General features: G+C 34.2%; 2 protein-coding genes and 1 long non-coding RNA gene across 4 annotated transcripts; 1 reads left to right on the top strand and 2 right to left on the bottom strand.

Moving 5' to 3' along the window:
* Nucleotides 1-1,772: 1,772 nt before the first annotated feature.
* Nucleotides 1,773-7,968, top strand: LOC105435191. Its single transcript, XR_004216028.1, has 2 exons — nucleotides 1,773-2,201; nucleotides 2,794-7,968. It is a non-coding gene; the product is annotated as an uncharacterized LOC105435191 (long non-coding RNA).
* On the bottom strand, nucleotides 7,530-14,147 carry LOC101212987 (beta-amylase 8). Its single transcript, XM_011654939.2, has 10 exons — nucleotides 13,544-14,147; nucleotides 12,782-13,003; nucleotides 12,370-12,450; nucleotides 12,063-12,266; nucleotides 11,316-11,510; nucleotides 10,917-11,081; nucleotides 10,343-10,603; nucleotides 9,602-9,814; nucleotides 8,546-8,765; nucleotides 7,530-7,837 (listed from the first exon to the last, which is right to left on the bottom strand). Exons 1-10 carry the CDS (start codon nucleotides 13,958-13,960, stop codon nucleotides 7,806-7,808), a joined length of 2,010 nt encoding a protein of 669 aa, XP_011653241.1. The 5' UTR covers nucleotides 13,961-14,147; the 3' UTR covers nucleotides 7,530-7,805.
* Nucleotides 14,148-14,928: 781 nt separating this feature from the next.
* Nucleotides 14,929-18,819, bottom strand: LOC101213468. 2 transcript variants are annotated; one of them, XM_011654938.2, is made up of 6 exons: nucleotides 18,221-18,819; nucleotides 16,492-17,565; nucleotides 16,135-16,329; nucleotides 15,898-16,028; nucleotides 15,567-15,677; nucleotides 14,929-15,264 (listed from the first exon to the last, which is right to left on the bottom strand). In XM_011654938.2, exons 1-6 carry the CDS (start codon nucleotides 18,383-18,385, stop codon nucleotides 15,198-15,200), a joined length of 1,743 nt encoding a protein of 580 aa, XP_011653240.1. In that variant the 5' UTR covers nucleotides 18,386-18,819; the 3' UTR covers nucleotides 14,929-15,197. The 2 variants fall into 2 exon arrangements, with proteins under 2 accessions (XP_011653240.1, XP_004150547.1); XM_004150499.3 differs by having other exon boundaries at nucleotides 15,898-16,049; nucleotides 18,221-18,813.
* Between the last annotated feature and the right edge of the window lie 592 nt (nucleotides 18,820-19,411).

Raw genomic sequence — 19,411 nt, 5'->3', positions numbered from 1 at the left:
CAGAAACTAAGTTGAGTTTTGAAAACTTAAGAGAAAATGGTTTTTAAATTTTTTTTTTCTTTTTCTTTTTTGGAATTTAGGTAAGAATATAAAGGTTTAGTTATAAAAAAAGATAAAAAGGAAAAAAAATAGTAAAAAGAGAAACATTTTTTTTTTAAATATCAAACATATTTAAGTATTCAAAAGGTTGAGTTTCGAACGGGACATTTTTATTTTTTTAATAAAACGAACTCCAACGAAACTCTTTTTACAACATAAGGTTAAATAACCATACCTAAGTTTTGAAAAAAACATATTAAAATTTTGATTCTATGCTTTATAGGTTCAAAAGAAAAAAAGAGCATAATTATATTGGTTATTATTTCAAAAGATGAAATCATCTCAAAATTTAGTGGAAAAAAAATAATATATGGTAGATTATACAAAATATCAATGAAGATTTTAGTTATATGTTGTTTGTCATTCTTGCCAACTTTTCTAGTAAAATAATAAGATAAAAAGTATATGTGTGGATGTGACTTGTAAAATAGTGATATGTGACAAATATAGAATGTCTACTTATAACTCTTATCATTTCAAAAGTTCCGTTTTTATCTTATATAACTTAGAGGTAAGAAAATTAATTTATTTTATTAGAATAATTTGTTTTTAATCAAGCTCTCTCAATCAATTCTTTGAAAAGGAAATAAAAAGTATTAAGATACCAAGATTTGGAGAGCTAAAAGAATTTGACCTCGAGCCCCCTCTCAATTTTATACTTTCTATTATATATATAAACTAAAATAGTGTCAATATTATTGGCGGTTGTCTTTCAATCTCTCTAAACTTATTTTGAATGGCTCACTATTTACATTTTGGATTTGTCACCAATAGCAACAATTGTAAATTCTTTTAGATAGAAGAAGAAAATAGTAAGCGTAGATTGTTGTTTCCCGTTCGGTGGTTAAGTTAGAGTGTGTGTAAACTTTAGGATTTTAAGAATAAAAATTAACTATTTTGTGTAAAGCTATAATAATCTCTTAATTAAATAAATAAATAACCTAGGGTAACCTCTGGATAGAGTTTTGAAGCTACACATGGTAATCATTTATCTGTTGGAGTTGGAGCAAGCGAGAGGCATGTTTGATTAGTTGTTTTACTAAGGTGGACCTCTATTAATTAAGCACCTTTCCTAACCCACTTTGGTCCTACCACAATATTCTTGGGTTTGGGTGGGACATGCGACATAGACACACATTAGTCACTTTGTGAAGCGTTGAGCACAATGACTTGGGCCAGGCCTCAAACCAACTATCTTCCCCAAGTCCGTTTTGATTGAAATTTCTAGTGGATTGCCAAACACCTTTTGATGCTTAGTCAAATTGTAGTGATTGCAAACTAATTAGGAAAGTAATTTTTGTGTGTAGTTCCACCTACTTTCTTTTGTAAGATCAATCATTAAAACAGTTGTATGCATACCAACTCAATGAAGAAAAAAAATTAAACCTAACATGACTCGAAATTAAAATTAATTGAAGTAAACTCTTACCAATAATTGAATATTGAAGAGACCAATAAAGTTATATTTAATAATAGAAAAAAACATAATTAAAAAAGAGATTTGCAATAAGATTTTGGAGTTGTGAGGTGAAGAAGCTTAGAGATGAGGTCACTGTAGCTCTCCGCTGTCACATGATATAGTGTAGAGACGATCATTGAGTGCCTGTGGACCCCTAATTTTCATCCTATAACACCCGTTGGATCGATGAGCCTATCTTGGTCACCATGCCACGTGTTCTCATCTTCTTCCATTCTAGTTGCTATAAATACTCCTGAACCGGCTTATTTTCTTCTTGCACTTCATAGGGTTTAATCTACGTCATTTCTCGCAGCTTACCGTAGCTTGCCGCCGCCGCGGGAAGCTTTACTGAAAATTTCACCGCTTGTTTCTTTTCGGTTATAACACCGGCGGTCTCTAATTCGCTTGGTGCAGGTCGGGAACCGCTTCGCTCAGCCTACGGTTTACGTTTCTCGTTGGCCGGTCCTTCTTCATCTTCCTTTCTTGTTCTTCTCTGCTTTTGTTTTTTTGCTTAATTTCTTTGCCGCTGTGCGGTGTTATGTTGTTGGAAAAATGTGTGGGCGAATTGGATCCCGCCTTGCATCAACTGAATCGGAAACCGTGGTGAAGATTGCTTCGGTTCTTGCCTTCCTCCAGATCTCAGGTACGGAGTTGCTCTAACTTTCGAGAAAGAGCTAGTTAATCTAATTGTTGTGTTTTTTTATGATCGTTGTTGTAGATTTTCCTTGCTAGTTTAGATTTATCTACATGTACGACATCAATCAATCTGAAAACTGCTCAATCGATCTGCTCCTCTGTGTATCCGAATCTTGATTCTTGTTCTCCTCTGTCGAAGACAAAGGAGCATAAGCTTGATTCTCAGTTGAGTTTAATGATTTTGTGTTTCATAAAGCCAATTGATAGTCATTGAAGTTAATTGGTTTCCGTTTGGTTGCTTCGTTCAGTAGAAAGATTATAGCTCCAGTTTTATGTCAAAATCCGATTCCAATCCATATAGGAACGGAACTGCTAGAACTTTTATCAGTAAGAAAATTGGAACCTATAGAATTTGTTTCTAATTCATACTCTGCTACTGCTAAAACACCATAGTGGAAAAAAGAGAGATGAATAATTTCCTGGTAAAATTTTGTGGAATGTGATAAGAACATTACATATGAAATAGAGAAAAATGTATGGAGCTGCTGTTAGTTTTATTCCTCTGTTAATTCTCATATTTCTTTATATGGTCTCAACAGCATAACTAAGAATAATGGAAGCTGTTTCTTAAAAATGGGGGGAGTTTGTCTCCATTTGTTGAATCACTCCACGCTAGTATCCTATGGAAATAGAGACAGTCCGATTCTTTGTGTTCTGAAAAAGAAAACATGAGTGTGAGGATTTTGTTTCTATTCGTAGTAGAAAATAGCATATAGTCTTTTTCTCTCTTCCTCAGTTTGGTAGTCTTTTGATTTTTAGGGATTTTTCCCCTAAAAAAAAGAAAAATTAAACCCTAAACAACTAGGTGTGTCTTTAAAATGAAATCCAGTTTTGAAAGCGTATAATAAATCAAGTGATTTTGTGTATGATAGACCATGTGGTGAAGGTGAATCATTATTTTTTCTTTAAGAAGAAAAAATCTCAATAGATCAATTCTCAAATAATTTTTTAAAAAGTTCTAAATATGTCAAGGTCTTCACTCTTGAAAGTTTAACTAAGTCGAAACTGTCGATAAACTCTAGGACTGAGATTATAATTTAACTAACCAAAAAATTACTTAAATTACAAATCTTTGAAGTATTGTTCAATGCCTTGATTTTCTCTTTTGAAAGAATAAACAAGCAACAAATACATACAAAACTACAAAACATAATAAACCACGAAAGTTAAGGAGAAAAAAGATTCAACCAAGATGCTATGGACGTTAATGGACAAGAGAGTTAATATCACCCTTGGTTGTTATCTCTTCAAGAATCTTAACCTCATTGTATAGAGGAAGTCCTCTTAAAGTATTCCAATTGACCACAACTTAAACGGTTTAAAAGATGTATGTGTTTTTGTGGTTCTCTTGTGAGTTTATTCTTATTCTTTAAAAATTAAACTTTGACGCTTATACATCGAAGGTGCAATAGACTATGTTTGGAGAAACACATTAAAAACCATACAGATGTCTTGTTAAAGTAAACCGAAAAACTTGGTGGATGGATTTTCTGTTTTCCCTTCTTTCAGTTTCGAATCTTTTTTAGCCAATAAAGTGAAAGAGAGAAAAATAGAAGAGTCTATGTGCCACAATGTTATTAGATAATATATTTTATGGATTCTTCATCTTTCTTAATGCCGATCGTGTACGATGAATGGAGACACAGTATGTTGTGGAGTCTCGCATTGAAAGAATGAAAGATTTTGATTTTCTACAAGTAGCTGAAAAAAATTAATTTGCCAAAAAAAGCATTTGTGGCTTGGATTGGAGTTTTCAAATTGAGGTTGTGGTGGAAGTAGAAAATTTTCTCATGTGGGTTGTTACCTGCTTAGATTGTTCGAGTAACTTCGCTTGCATATAGAGAAATATCTTCATTGCAACTTTACCTTTTTAAATTTTTATCAAGTGATCATTGAAATTGATCTCAGATCTAAAATCGCTCCTTCTTTCTTCAATCTATATTTTGTCATATAATTTTGAAAATTACAGAATATAAAATAGCTTCTTTGTTCTATGTCATGTATTGATGATTTTTTCTTCTGATTTCATCCCTTCTTCGATGAGTGTACATTCAAGATAAGATGTTTGTGATAATCTTGGAGAGCATATGGTTCACAAGGATTTAGTATTGAGGGCATGTCGCTTTTTGATGTTCTATATTTCGTCTTACGGAAGCTACTAACCTTAATACTAAACATATTCTTGCCCTATGTCAAGGGAGGGATTGAAAGAAAAAATTATACATAATTAAGATGGAAAATAGGAGGAAAGCTTGAGTAGGTTAAGGAAGAAATGACTAAAAATGAAAGGAAGAACGGATGACATAATACTTGAAGGTACAATTGGATAGCACTCATCAATGAAAGAAAAGTTAGAAAAATATATATATATATATATAGCACATAGCATATTTCCTTTCTTTGAAGAATTAAAAAAATAATGATAGAAAATTTTTAAAAATCGTTTTGTGATATCAGAAGCAACTGACTTGATTTGGTTCGATTTTCCATTTTGAGTATACCAAAACAATAAACTATCATTTAGTTGATAGTTTGATATCTCTGAATAACATAGCTTTAATATTTTTAATTCACAATGATATGCATATTACAGATGTTGCTGCCCTATAGTCATTAAAATGAAAAGGAAAGCACAGTGAGTAGTATAAAAGCTTATCTTGTGAAAAGAAAATTTGAATCACTGATTCTTACTAACTTATGTCTTGTCATGTAAAGTAGTAAAATATTGTGAGTTGGAGTTGTTTTAACTTTTCCAAGCATATTTGCCTAATTGTCAAATGTTGCTTTTTTATTTTTGATTTTCTTATCCCTCAGCTTTACACATAGCTACCACTTTGCTTAAAGGAACGGATTTTGGACTTTTGGTTTATTGATAACTTTAGTGATAACCTTTAAGGCTCTAGGTTTTTATGCAATTAGGGGGTTCATTCATTTTTTTAAAACCTTTTTTTTTTTCTCTCTCTAAAGCCAAGGCTATGCAAGGTCATCCTGATTTGACATAAAAATTATTTGTTTGCTACTTTTCAGAACAACAATAATTTACACATTTAGGAACGTCCATTATGAAACTAAATGTTTTCGTGATAGATTAGGTAATAATAGAGATTGATGCAATAAATAAGAAAGGACGAGAAGAAAAAGCATGATATTCTTGTCTGCACTAATAAACAAAATAAGCATTTTCAAATATAACAAATAAATTTAGAAATTTATTTCATTAATTTTACCATTTTCAATAATTTATAAAGCAAATGGAAGTTCCTAGCTATAGAAATATTTTGATGTTATTGTTGTCCTATTAAAAGAAAATAAGAGAAATTTGATTTTCTTTTTTATTTTTTAAATCGATGGGGAATAATAGAAATATTTTAAATTCACCACATTTTTTTTTTTTTTTTTGCGTTGGATTTCAAATCATCCTTCCAAATCATGGAAACCATACAGGGGTAAAAGGTTCAACAGGTTTCTGAGTTTTCAATAAAACTTACCCATAGTTCCAATCGAATTGAATAAATTCGTACATTTTCAATTGTCCATAATCTAGTGGACAAATAAAAGCTCTGCAAGCAAAACTTGCAATTTAATCTAATACCTTCTATATTTTTAGAAAGTAAAAACTTGAATATAGATTCTAAATAACCTTATTTATAAAAAAAAAATGTAAACATTATATACTTTTTTTAGTTCAGTATTAAACAAGAAAACATCAATCCCAAGAAGTTATACTTGTCTTATTTGTCAATTTTTCAATAATCATGTAAACAAATTGAAATGCATTTGGGAGTTCCAACAACAAAATCTAAGTACCCATTGAAAAACATTGTTTCAACTGTTTTTTTAAATATATATATATATATATATATATATATATATATAAGAGCAAGCCTTTGTCCACTCAATAAAATTCTCCCTAGGACTAATGAATGATATTAATTAGGGCAGAGCACACCATTAGAGTATTAAGAAATGAAAGTTACCTGAGAGATTGATGGGTAGGCTGTTAAATGCTGACGTGGCATATCACGACAATGAGTTTGGGAATTGGGGATGTTAAGTGAAAAATGGTAGAACTTCTAAAACAAAAACCATGCTATTTCTCTACTACCTTTTTGCCATTGATTGGGATGAAGCTTTCCCAAATCATGAGAGCGAACCATTAGACTTAAAGCAATAGCACGCCCAAGCATTAGCCTGGACCTTTCTACCACATCTTAGACTTCCAATAACTGAGACTTGCAACCAACCACTGAACCGTCCACCCAGCTTCATCTGGGTAAAGCCATATAGGTCCATCTTAGAAGGCTTTATTCCCTAAATTCTTCATCTTACAAAGCATTTTGGACGTTCTTTAGGGAAGATTCATTCCAACACAAGGCAAGGAGAAAGAAGAGATAGCTATAGCTTATGTCTTTGTTTTCTTTTCAAACTCTTACTACCATAAACTATGTCAATTATCTAACTCCTTCCCACAATTTAAAGAAAATGATAAGTAAGGAAGTCTACATCATTCTTTAACAATTTGTTCATCAATCTGTTATATCATAATAACCAAATGGGTCCAATATGAAGACTGTATAGAACCTTTTTCCAAAGTATAGAAACAAAGGTATTCCTTCCCACAATTTTAGCCTACAAAATATTAATCCTATCTAAACTGATCACCAAATACCATTGGCAAATTTCTTTGTACAAATCTGATTCTCTAGAATCTCCCATATAAAGCACAGCCATGGATACATCTTGACATGGGTCTAAATGAAATATATACGCCCTAACTACATTGGCATGTCGCCGTGCCCATATTTGTGGTTAAATTCTCTCCTTTTGAGTGACTGCCCAAAAAATTCTAGACATGGAAGATGAATGCATCAACCTCAGAAGCAATGTTCTTTTTCTTTTTTCATTTAGGGTTTGAAAAATACGGGTCTAAATGAAATATATACGCCCCTACTACATCGTTTGAAGTTACTTTTCAACAAAATGTAATGGAAAGGGTACTTTCGATAATTTAGGGTTTGGATTGAAAGTGTTTTTCAAAAAACTCATTTTTATTTGAACTCTTTTAATAAAAATGGTTTAAAATACTTCAAAAACTATTTTAAATGGTTGTCAAACAATCTATTTTTTTCCAAAATGAGATTTTTTAAATTAAGCACTTAAAAAGGATGTATTTCAAACACATCTATAAACTAGCTTTTTTTTTAAGGATAAAGTCACGGAGGAAAGGAAGATTTAGGTCCACAATAACTTCCATAAGAGTGAGGGGCATCAAAAAGAAAAAGCTGAGGGGTTATTTTCTTTCTTTTGTTGGACAAAGACATAGATGGGTAGAAGATTTGAAACCATGATACATATTTTAAACCAACTGAATTTTCCCAGTTGAACAGTCACTAACAAACTCTAACAGGTAAATTCAAAGCTAGCAATTCGAAACGCATAGAAGTACAATTTACAATCACTATGCTCTTCTACAAGAGACGACAACAATTTACCTGATCGTGCCTAGAACGATGGCCGATTTGAAATCAATGTAGGGTGAGAATTTTCCACTTCAACTGGGTACCATATCGCCTTCTATCTCCCCTGCAAAAGATTGTTAAGATGGCACCAGAGAAACAAATATTATGAATTCTAAGTTTCTTCAAAACATATCGCTTCTGTTTTGCTTATTTGAATATGAATGAAGTACACTATCAGTCGATTCAATGGTTAAATAGGCATCCTTGCACTTAATACGAAAATCTTTCTTTCCCTCTAAAACACAACTGAAAAGAATACATAAGAGCACAACAGTGCGGAAATCCCATCACTCGGGATCAAATTTGGACTTGAAACAAGTCGCATAGGTGGGTAAAGGAACTGTCACTATTACACAGGGAAGAGCTATTATTGTAGAATAACATATCCAAAAACAATTATAATACGTGAAATACTAGTTACGGTAATGGCCTTTATCATATGAGAGTAAGATAAATCAATTAACTAATACTGAAAAAATAGGTAAGGTAACAAGCAAATTACTACTATCGGTTATTAATGTATGTTTGAAAATATTATAGTTGCTACTAATCTTCAACCGTTACTGTAAAAGACAAACCTATACACCAAAGATTTCGTGATTTGAAAAACAGGACAAGGGGCTGTTTGGGTAGTACTAGAAAGAACTATCCATTAAGGGCTGTCTATATGTGTGTATTATAACGTAAATGTATGCATGTATTGACATATCCATTAATAGTTTCTAGATGCAATAATCCATTACCGTAAAAGATGAGCAAATTAGATACTTACCATGCATGCACTTAATGAAGTAGTCCAACTCTGGAAAGCAAACCGCTCCTTGAATCAAAGCAGAAGGCTGACGATATGCAAAGAAAGAGAAACGATGGCGATCAGGGTCACTCCTTGGTTTTGCCATATCGATGATTCTCATGTATCCATCCCTATCATAGCACGAAAGAGAATTTTCACCAGCTACAGTCAAGCCTCGATCCCAGGCTGAATTTAATATCTGTAGATGAGGCATGGAGATTTCCCTTTAAAGCCATTGATAAAGACAGAAGGAAAACATTATAGAGAATTTAAACAGTTAAATTACAACCTGCTGTTAAAGGACAAGGACATTGAACATACCAGATATCGAGAAAAAAGGAAATTTGTTATGAGAACTGTTCTGTCAATTTATTATATTGAAATCTATCACATTTAACAAATTTGAGATGTTGAAAAATATTTAAATACGTTTTTGTAGGATTTATATTAAAAAAAATCAAAAACTGTATTTTTCTAGAACTCATTCAAACACAAAAGTATTCCATGAGGTCACCACAATGTGGTACGTTTCCCAATAACCATTCAGTGGAAATTCTCCTTCCAAACAATTTCCCAGATAAGCTGTCCGAAACCTATTTTGAAATAGATCAAATTTGTTTCTCTATAAATAAACAAATAAATTTTATTTGAGAACTGTGGTAAAAGAATGTGTAAAAACATATGTTGTTGCACATATGTAAATTGACAAATTTATTTACAATTCTAAAAGGAAAGAAAGAAAGAAGAAATAGTAAAGAAAACTAAAAAAGAAGAGAAGAAACAACTTAAACACCTTTGTCAAAGTGATAAGCCCAGCAATACTTAGCATATACTCCCTCCCTAGTCCCTAGGTTGGAGATTCAAATCACCCCACCCCTTTTGTTGTAAAAATTATAAAATAATTGAACAAAATTTTGTTTAGAAAACATTGGAAAACCGCCCACATTAAGGCATTAATAAAAAAATATCATAGCCACCACCCATAGAAGCTCAATGGTGTAAAGAAAAAGAAAAAGATACTTAAAAATCCTCCACCTGCCAACTCAAACTTTCTGGATCAGCCAGCGCATCATCTACTTCCTGACCAGCAACTGGCATGCCGCAGCAGACGAGTTTTACTATTACAGAGTGTTTCTTCAAAACATCAAAAACAGGGGAATAACCATCTTGATTAGAGGGGTTATAAAACCCAGAGGTGAGCTCTGCTGCATGACTAGATGTCTTGTACCACCAATAAACTGCAGGAATCTGTGTTATCAAAAACATACATTTAAGAACTGATTACGCAAGAAGTTCATGACCAGATGCAATAGGAGGACTGATCGATGAACACCAAATATTTAAGGAATTGAACTCAGAAGATTCAACCCAAAGTTGGCAAATAAGTAATATGGCATCCGGATTGTCTTAGAGAAGTTGTATCTAAGATTGAAGATTAACTAAGCAAGTAGGAAATCCATATATCATATATATATATTATATACATCTTACAACCAGTGTTGTATAGCTACGAGAGAGAAGACAATTCAAACACATGCCCAATTAACAGAGCCACATCTGATAACAATATTGTTGAAAAATAATTTCAGAATGGGAATGTGACTTGTCCAGAACTCGTGGCCTAGTGATACTAAAACTAATTTCATGAAGAATTAATCACCCGAAGACCAAAAGAACAATTTTATGAAAAACCAATCAGTATATCTATGACAAGTCGTTAGCAGTGGAAAAAACTATAGCATAAATATAAAGATTGATCAGTGAGATGACTCATACCTTAACAATAAATTTTGTCTCCTCAAAGACAAGGCTTGCAAGAGATAATACATTATCTACATGATATATCAGCGTCTGGGCATACCACTGGAGAAAAAAGCGGCCGTAGTAGCTATCATAGTCACCTCGTTCACAAAAGAACCCTGATTCGTGTGGCCTAGAATTGTATTGGCCGGCATTATCAGGTCCCCTAGCCCAGAATGAGTGACCGCGCATGCCAGCAGCCTTGCGTAGACTCTGTTGTAGATACTTATCATAGCACTGCACATAATTTACATGAAATAAGAAAGTCAATCAGATATTTAGGTCCCAAACCATCACATCCAATGATTACAAATTAGTCTGCTTGATGTTAACGGTGATTGGGTTTTGAGGTACATTTTCATGAGTAGGCTCATTACTTCCCACTGAGACTTTGAAATGTAGCCTAAAACTTTCAAATCAATATAAAGCACAATATTTGTTGTCCAACCTGATAGGATTTTCATGAGATATGAAAAAATACTTGGACTGCCAATAAATCTGAAGAACAGGGAATTAACGATATGATGAAGGGATAATCTTTAATAAATACCTGAAACTCACCGATGCCAGGATACCTCCATCCCATTCTTTCTGAGAAAGAAGGATATTTTAGCTCTCCAGAAGCTCCCAGTCCTACTTCAATTGCAGAGACAAGACCCTCAGCAAATAAATCATTGAACTCCGTATGAAAGCTTCTCATAAAGTCAAAGTAGACCTGCAAGTAATTGAGATTAAATCAGGCACATAAAGCCAGGTTTTAATTGGGTAAAAATGGAAAAGAAGCTCAAGGTGAAAAGTTGAAAACCAAAAAGTGGAAAGAAAAATGCATCATAGACAATCTTTATTCACTGGAACTATAAGCACACAAAATCAAACAAAAGTTTAGAAAGTTATCACAGTTTGACATCCTATACACTGGAACTATAAAGAACACAAAATACTTCATTACCTCAATCCCGGTTCTTCCTCTTAAAACTCGCTCTTTGTCAATTCCCCAAGATAGACAATCTTTATTCCTCCTTCCTTCACGATCTGTAAAGAATATATCTGGGTTCTCCTTCCCTATCTCGAGCACCCATTGTGGGAGCTTGATAAATGCATCCCCTGATTCAGTTCCTCCAGATGCATGGAATGCCATCACGACCTATTGAATCCAGACATAACTTGAGAATGGTTAGAAATTAAAATTTTTATGACTATTAACCATGGTAGACTTGTGTGGTTCAGACAATAATCATTATTCACAATTGCTCCCTAGATCAAGCTATCCATTCTAATAAGCAAGATCATGTCTAAGACATCTAAAACTGAAGTTAATGATTCTTATTTTAAATCCAAAAAAATACAAAAACCGAAGTTTGAGGAGCAGCAAAGATCTAAAGGTGACAAGAGTGGAAATGGGTGCCTGAGATATTAGAATACACAAACGGTCCCTAAATAGGACAAGATTTTGATCATTTAATTATTAATAGAATTAGAAAATTCATTCAATCTCATAAAGATCAATAGATCAGGGCCTCTGGCAGCATAAGTTATGAAAATATTTTTGTGTTGGTAATAAAATTAAAGGAAACTACCTGCATTTATCAATAGCATAGTTACTGATGGGGTTTCTACTTTCTACTTTGAATAGATTTCATATGATCTGATGAAAGTACAAAGAGTCGTGTATTTGACGCATTATGTGGGAAACTACCTGCACTTTCAGCTTGAATTCACGTATGATGTTAAAAAGGTCTCTGTAACCAGACCACACATACTTTTGTGGGTTCCAAGCTTCAACGATACCCCACCAACAATCCACAATAACACCATCGACATTTAGTGATTGCAAATGACTTAACTCCTGTCTGACGCCATCGGGATCAATCAATTGACAGAAGTTGCTTATGAAACCAGTCTGGCACAGTAGTTAGAAAAAATTAACAACCAAAAGTTTGACGAAGTAAACAGACAGAAGGTAAATCTGGAAAAATAAATGAAGAAATCATTAACACACTTACGGCAAGCATTACATAAACAGGAACATAAGGAGTGCCTCTGAACTGACTCTCATTCTCTCTACAGCGAATATCTTGTATAAGCTGAACAAAGTAACCAAAAAATTACTTTCTCAGATGTGAAAACTTCAAAGAAACCGGGTAACCAGACAAATAGGATGGAATATGCTTAATACATCACAAAATGTTGATACTAATCAGAAAACTTCGTAATACTCCCTATAATAATTAGCTCATTTTATTCCATTAATTATAGTATAGAACTACAAGATGTATATTAGACTTCGACATCACTTATCGATGAGAAAGGGAATTAAACTCGGGACAATAAAGTCATAATGCATTGCTTTCCTAAGAAATTAAACTCGGGACAATAAAGTTGGACGGAGAAAAACTAACTAGTGGAAAACTTCACCTGATCTTCCAGGCAGTGAGCAGAGTTAAGAGGGCTCAAAGCTGTATACTTCTCATTCTTTGCATCTCTCTCCGTGATCACAACTGAATCTAAAGATGCTGGAGACAAACTCTCATCAATTCGGAGAACAGATGGCTGACAATCTAATGCTGCTTTAATAGAGCAACCCTTAAAAGAACCGGATGAGATAGGGCTTTCACCTGACCTTACAGGAAATGCTGCCTGTGAAGTATTTTCAACCAACAGTGACCAAGGCATTAGAAAGAATGGATAGTACAAAGGATATAAGTATCAAAGAAACTGGCCCGACCAAATTTAATCATATTTATCAAATGATGACATATTTTATACTCTACAATCCTCATTGCAAGAGAAATAGAGGGCTAAATGTTCTGCCTATAGCATCCTCCCCAAGTTAAGACTCTAGCATCATCTACACGTCCGTACACGAAGGTTTTTCAAGGACAGTGGAAAGCTGTGAAACATTGCCAGATATCCAGAACTAAAATACACCATAAGTCTTGAACTACACATTTATCTTCCCTATTTCCTTTTGCAGCATTCACTATTAGTCATTACAGAGTAACGATCTTTTCGTGTTCCATCATTCGTTGATTTTCGATTCTTTTAGAGGCATCAGAAATCAATCAATCGTCATTTTGAAAAAATCCATAAAGCTACCAAAGTACGAAAAGATTAGCGTCACATTGACTGTTGAATTGAACGTTTAAAATGCACAAAGGGTTGAATAAAAATGCCAACCCCTTGGGACTGAGAAGGCGGAGTGGACTGCCTGTAGGTGGTGCCATCAGCCTCGACAACCCAGCCAGCTTCCCTAGCAAGTGCAGCCAGCACATCGTTCATATCCGCGCGAGCAGGGAGTGGGAAGTTACCGTACTGGCGAAGTCCCGCGAGTATCCGACTAGTAATGGCTCGGCGATGGCGCTCGCGAAGCTTGGTCCGCTCTTTTTCTTTCTCTCTCTCTCTCTTTGCCTTACCGCCGGTAGTAGCAGCTGTGGTAGTTGTCGGTCCCATAGCAGCAGCAGCGGTGGCGGCAAAACCACGAGGACGACGAGGCGGCGGGGGAGGTTGAAGCTGATGCGATAAGTAGTCGGAGGCATGATTAGCTTGGGATTGAAGATCCTGATGGAAAGTATCGTCGTTTAAGCTGCCGCTCATCTTCGTCGAATAATTGGAGGAAACAAAGAATTGGGAATTACATTGATTCGTTTGAATCAGTAGCCCTCAAGAATTCGGATTGGCGCAGTCCTGTGTATTTGTTCCGGCAAGACGAGGGGCCATCCCATCGTACTCATAGCTGATGCTACCAAACAAACAAATCTCTCCCTTTCCGATACTGATAATAAAATAATAAAAGAATAAAAAGAAAACTATATTAAATATACAAGCCTTGGAAGGGTTAAAAATATGACGGAAATGTCTAAATAAACACCTTTTTTTTTTTATTTTTAAACACAATGTTAATTATTTAATATCGTTTTGCATAAGTAATCCAAAAAAACAAATTCGCACCTCTACCCATATTTGATATTAAAATGGTCTTTGTAATTATTGTAACTTAGAAAAAAAACGAGATAGGTTGAGTTGTTAATATCAAATCAAATATTTTGTAAGTAACTTTTACAAATGAACTCAAAACATTGTGTTGGTGATCCAATATTAATTAATATTTTTATTCCTTCCCTTTTAAAATTAATGCATATAGTATATCATATTACAATGTCAATTCATTTTTATTAAATCAAAATAAAGTATGTGTTATAATAAATTATATGAATAAAATAACAATTTTACAAAAAAAAAATTATCCTCAGTTATTTTTGTAAATTCATTAATAATAGTTTATATTTTTTTCTCAAGAGAATATAATAGTTATCATTTTAAGCATTTTAAATTTTCAAATCGCCCTGTATAACTTTATTTTTAATTAATAGAATCTTTATTTTAAAATTAATTGCTTACGGAACAACACCTAATTTATCATTCTCACCAAATAGCCTAAAGTATCAATATATACATATATTAGTGGAGAAATTAGGGTTCATTTCTTAACTTCATTTATAAATGATCACTTGGAAATAAGAAAACAAAATTTGGGGGGAAAGGGATTTTCATTACCTTATTCATACTCTTGAACAAGAGAGGAAGAGAAAAGCTAAATATATTTCTCTGTGGAAACAATTTTCTCAACTGATTGAATCCGTTCTCATTAAAACACTCTAGCAAGTTGATTCTTATAACAAGGTACCACAAACTATAGAACAAAAACCTGAATTTCACCATCCTTTTCAAACTCATCATCTTACCCCTTAAACTTTTCTAGCTACCATACCAACCATCGCTCAAGATTTCTAAGGATATACAGAAGACAGCATCTTTGGGGAATGAATTGCTTTCACTTGACATCGTCTGACAACGCATCAGATCTGCTGCATATGTCTCCTCGACAAAGTGGACATACCCTGCATAATAACGCAGATAAGCGAGTGAGATCGATCGAGATCTTCAGTAGCATTAAAAACATACACATCGATGAGTCAACAGTAAGATTCATTTATTCAGCGTGTCACTCGTGGCACAATGTATCTAATGCTTGAGAAATGTGAAGTCAGGCCCCCCACCCAATGATATGATATCTTTGAAAGACTGTATGATGTGTACTAGACATGTTCTAAAAATACCAGAAAATGGGAACATTCCTCTTATGTATGCTAATTTGTTAACAATTCGAGAAGCAGAAAAGGGTACATGGACCCAATAATACCTGTGAATCTCCTTCAGCCATTTGTCGACACATGTGGTGTGAAACTCATGATGGCAAGGCAAGACTCTCATGCTATCTCCTTCCTCGTACTCGACCAGGCATATGTAGCATCTGTAGATTTACACGAAACAGTTACAAAAGAACACATCAGACAAACGTAGGACTAAACATGAAGGACTTTGTGAAAAAAGGAAAAAAAAAAAGAGGTGGAATAAGGTTCATATTAAAACTCTCGTTTGAAGATGAGCCTTAAATGAATATAAGTGGTAAGAATGTGCTAAACAAGAAAGAATTTATTGTGTTGAAAATAGAAGTAATAGTAAATGCTTACTGGGCAGCTTCCTCGCTTTGATGCTTTTGCAACTTGGAATGAAATTTAACAGGCAAAGAATCTACAACATCGTTCGGTGCAGGTAGAGAGCCAATAGAAGATGCAGGGCGGGAGGATAAAACTACAGATTGCTGGTGAATTTCATCCAGAACCTAATTAAAATAAGTACAGAGATTCAACTAGTATAGATAAAATTTGAGGAAACTAAGCAGAGAAGGCGATCACATATTAATTTACCTCAAATAAGGCTTCAGCTAACATTACAATTCTTGATATACTGGCTCTAGCACTGGTGTTATCATTTATATTTGTGTCACGATTGTTGATACGACAAGTACAATGACCGGTTCTATGCTGACCGGATAATATACATGATCTCTCATGCCCAGATAGGTTCTCAAAGCGACTTCCCAGCCGCTGTAGGGCACGAACCTGCATGAGAGTGAATTTAAGAGAGAAAAAGTAAGATACCCAGCATAATTTTGTACTCGCCCCTATTATGAAATATAACCAACATTACATTAATTGTACACTATTGCCCCTATCATGAGATTCATTACATAAAAATGAACTCCACCAAGAACAATTACAAACCTGGGACCGTATTCTTCTTCTTCGTTCAAGGAAATTTGATCTGTGTTCCAGCAAATCATGATATCTAGCTTCTCTAGGTCGGGTAGTATCCACTTCAAAATCTTGGGTGCTGAAAATGGAACTGGATAGACTAGAAGCTTGAAAACCTGATGTTGTTGGTGAGCTCATAACATTATCTTCAGATGCCAAACCCCTTGTCTCAGCAGTCCATACATGTTGGTCATCGCCACTATGACTTGCATCTCTCTCATCTCCCTCTTGTTGAGGAGGACAAAATGTGAAGTCAGATAATGATGATCTCCGAAGAACTCTATCACGGAGTCTTCCAACACTAAGTGTCCGACTAAAACGAAAATTCCGCTCAACCGGTTCTCTAGATCCAGTCCGCCTGTCAGATTGTCTAATCTCACTGCTTTCGTTTTCAGGTAGAGTTCGAGGATGGGAAAGGCTTCCTGACCCTACTCCAAAATTATCACAAGCACCAGCCATGTCATGGGTAGAAGAAACTGACTGATTCTCTTGTAAGTTATCAGAAAGACCAGAAGGTTGTGTATTTAACCTAAAACTAGCAGGACTGTCTCCATAACATTGAGTATGAGTTTCACTAGCTACTGATGCAGGAAGCAAGTCCCTACCTTGTTGAGTTTCATCTTGACCATTCAAGCCTCTAGCAGGTCTGTCTGATAGAGGAGGCTCGTTTTCATCATTCAACATCGAGAGATTTGTTGAAGACACAGGATAAGATCTAGATGATCCTAAGCTGCTTGCTCTACTAAGTCTAAAGCTTACATTACCAGGAATGAAACTAAAGCGAGAAAGGAAGTTACTCGAAGTGTTCAACGATTGCAGGGAAGATACACGAGCAGAGGTGCTTCCAGCTCTGGGGGCTGTAACAGCAACACCTGCTTGATCCCATCCATTAAGTGTAGCATTCGATGATATGCAAGGCATTTCAACAGATTCCTCAGCTTTTACCCTTCTGTAGCCCTCAACTTTCATCTGATCTAATGCTTGAGCAGTCTGATTTGTAGATGAATAATCATGAGCATTCTTTTTGTTCTCACTTTCAGAATCCTGCAGAATAACCCAAAAACAAGGAAAACTGAATTACATAGTGTATCAGCCCACAATGTTGGTCGTACAGATGAAGACTGCACATCAGAAAATAAAAAAGCAAAATACGGACGAACACTTTTTAGTCCTCAGTAATCGATAATTTAAATGGTAAAACATTATTTCTTTCGATATATAAACAATAAAATTAACATGAATCAAAACACAACATACAATGCAAAGTTGAAATACCACGGACTCAAACTCAAACTCGAATGTAAATTTATAATCTGGACAATATAAGAGAAATTTCAAATCTTTCTGCAAATAGGAAGTCCCCTTTCAGTACCTTAGAATCACAAACAGTAAAAATGAAGCTGTTGACTTCTTCATTGAAAAATACTTCAAACTAATTCAGAAAGCTTATGAAGATGCTTCACTAATACGAAGTACAATGAAGCAAAGTTCTGTCTCTTTATGATTCAGCACTCATGATCACAAAATCTCATGCAAGCCACTAGTCAAATAAACCAACAGCTAAAACAAAAACAAAAACCCACAAAGATGCTGTAATTCAAACCTCAAAAATCATTACCCAGCCCCATGAAATCAAAAAAAAAAAAAAAAAAAAAAAAAACAGCTACCTATCTCAAAGAAAAAGAGGGAAATCACGTACATTATCGTCATTGTCGCTATGGTGCGATCCAGAGGAGGTACCAAGGCAAGCAGACTGAAAAACTCTCCGGCCTTTGGATCTCCCCCGCCGGATTCTCCCAGAACAGGAGAGAGTCTCCGGCGCCGGCAGCGAACTACTCGACGATTTACTTCCACTGGATCCCATCCTTCGGAAGGAAGACCGATTGTTAGTCCATGAAAAATGAGAAAAGGGGGGGAAGATTGAAACAACCCAGATCTAGGAGGAGTCCATTATAGGAAGATTTGAGATCAATGTAAGATTAAAGGGAAAGAATAAGAAGAATTGGGAAAGTAAGAAAAAGGGGAAAGCGTGGGATTGGGAGGCACATAGTGATGAGTAGATGAGAGAAAGAGACAAAGTAACTTGCAGAGCAGAGATGTGGAAATGGAAATGGAGTCCCTTTCTTGTTGTTGAATAGATTATATGATTATCCAAATGCTAAGCAAAGCAAATGAAAGGAACCCAAGTAGAGAGAAAATTTGAGTGTGGAATTTAAGAATGAATTAATGAATATTGAATTTGTTGAGATTGAAAAACGAAGAACATGGCGTTTTCTCTGCCTCCGTTTGGGGGAAAAATTCAAACACCTGACCCGACCCCCCTTCGAAAATTGAACCACCGGGCCCAAGAATTGGGCCTTCCCTTTTGCTTCTTTACTCCCATTATTTTCCTTTTTCCTTTTTCTTTTTTCTTTTTTAATCGAACCAAAAAATTATATCCAAGTTATTTTAAATAATAAAATTGATCAAAAATATAAAATTTTCACAAACTATTAACGTTTTATAGAAAGAAAAAAAAAAACAAAATTTATTATGTTTGATTTTTCTATAAAATAAATATATTTTGTAAGATGTTCTGACAAATTTTCTATTGAAAAGTATGGTATAATTTACATGAAATATTATTTAAAAAGTTAAATTTTGATTTAAATTCATAACCTAAATATAACCAAAGTTAAGACCACACAATGTAATTATATCTATTAAAGGTAAATGAATAATAGCAGCTAATCAAAGTTCATCAATGATTGTTGTTAATCCATTGGTTGGTGTATCATTTATTAAAGTTAATCAACATGTTAGTTATGCCAATAATTATAGTTGATATATATATATATATATATATATATATATATATATATATATATACAAATTTCTGATATATACTTAT

Source organism: Cucumis sativus, chromosome 4 (genome assembly GCF_000004075.3).
Source record: "Cucumis sativus cultivar 9930 chromosome 4, Cucumber_9930_V3, whole genome shotgun sequence".
In the NCBI taxonomy this organism is placed as follows: domain Eukaryota; kingdom Viridiplantae; phylum Streptophyta; class Magnoliopsida; order Cucurbitales; family Cucurbitaceae; genus Cucumis; species Cucumis sativus.
The sequence above is the reverse complement of the archived record's forward strand: the minus strand, read 5'-3'. Positions and strand labels throughout refer to the sequence as shown.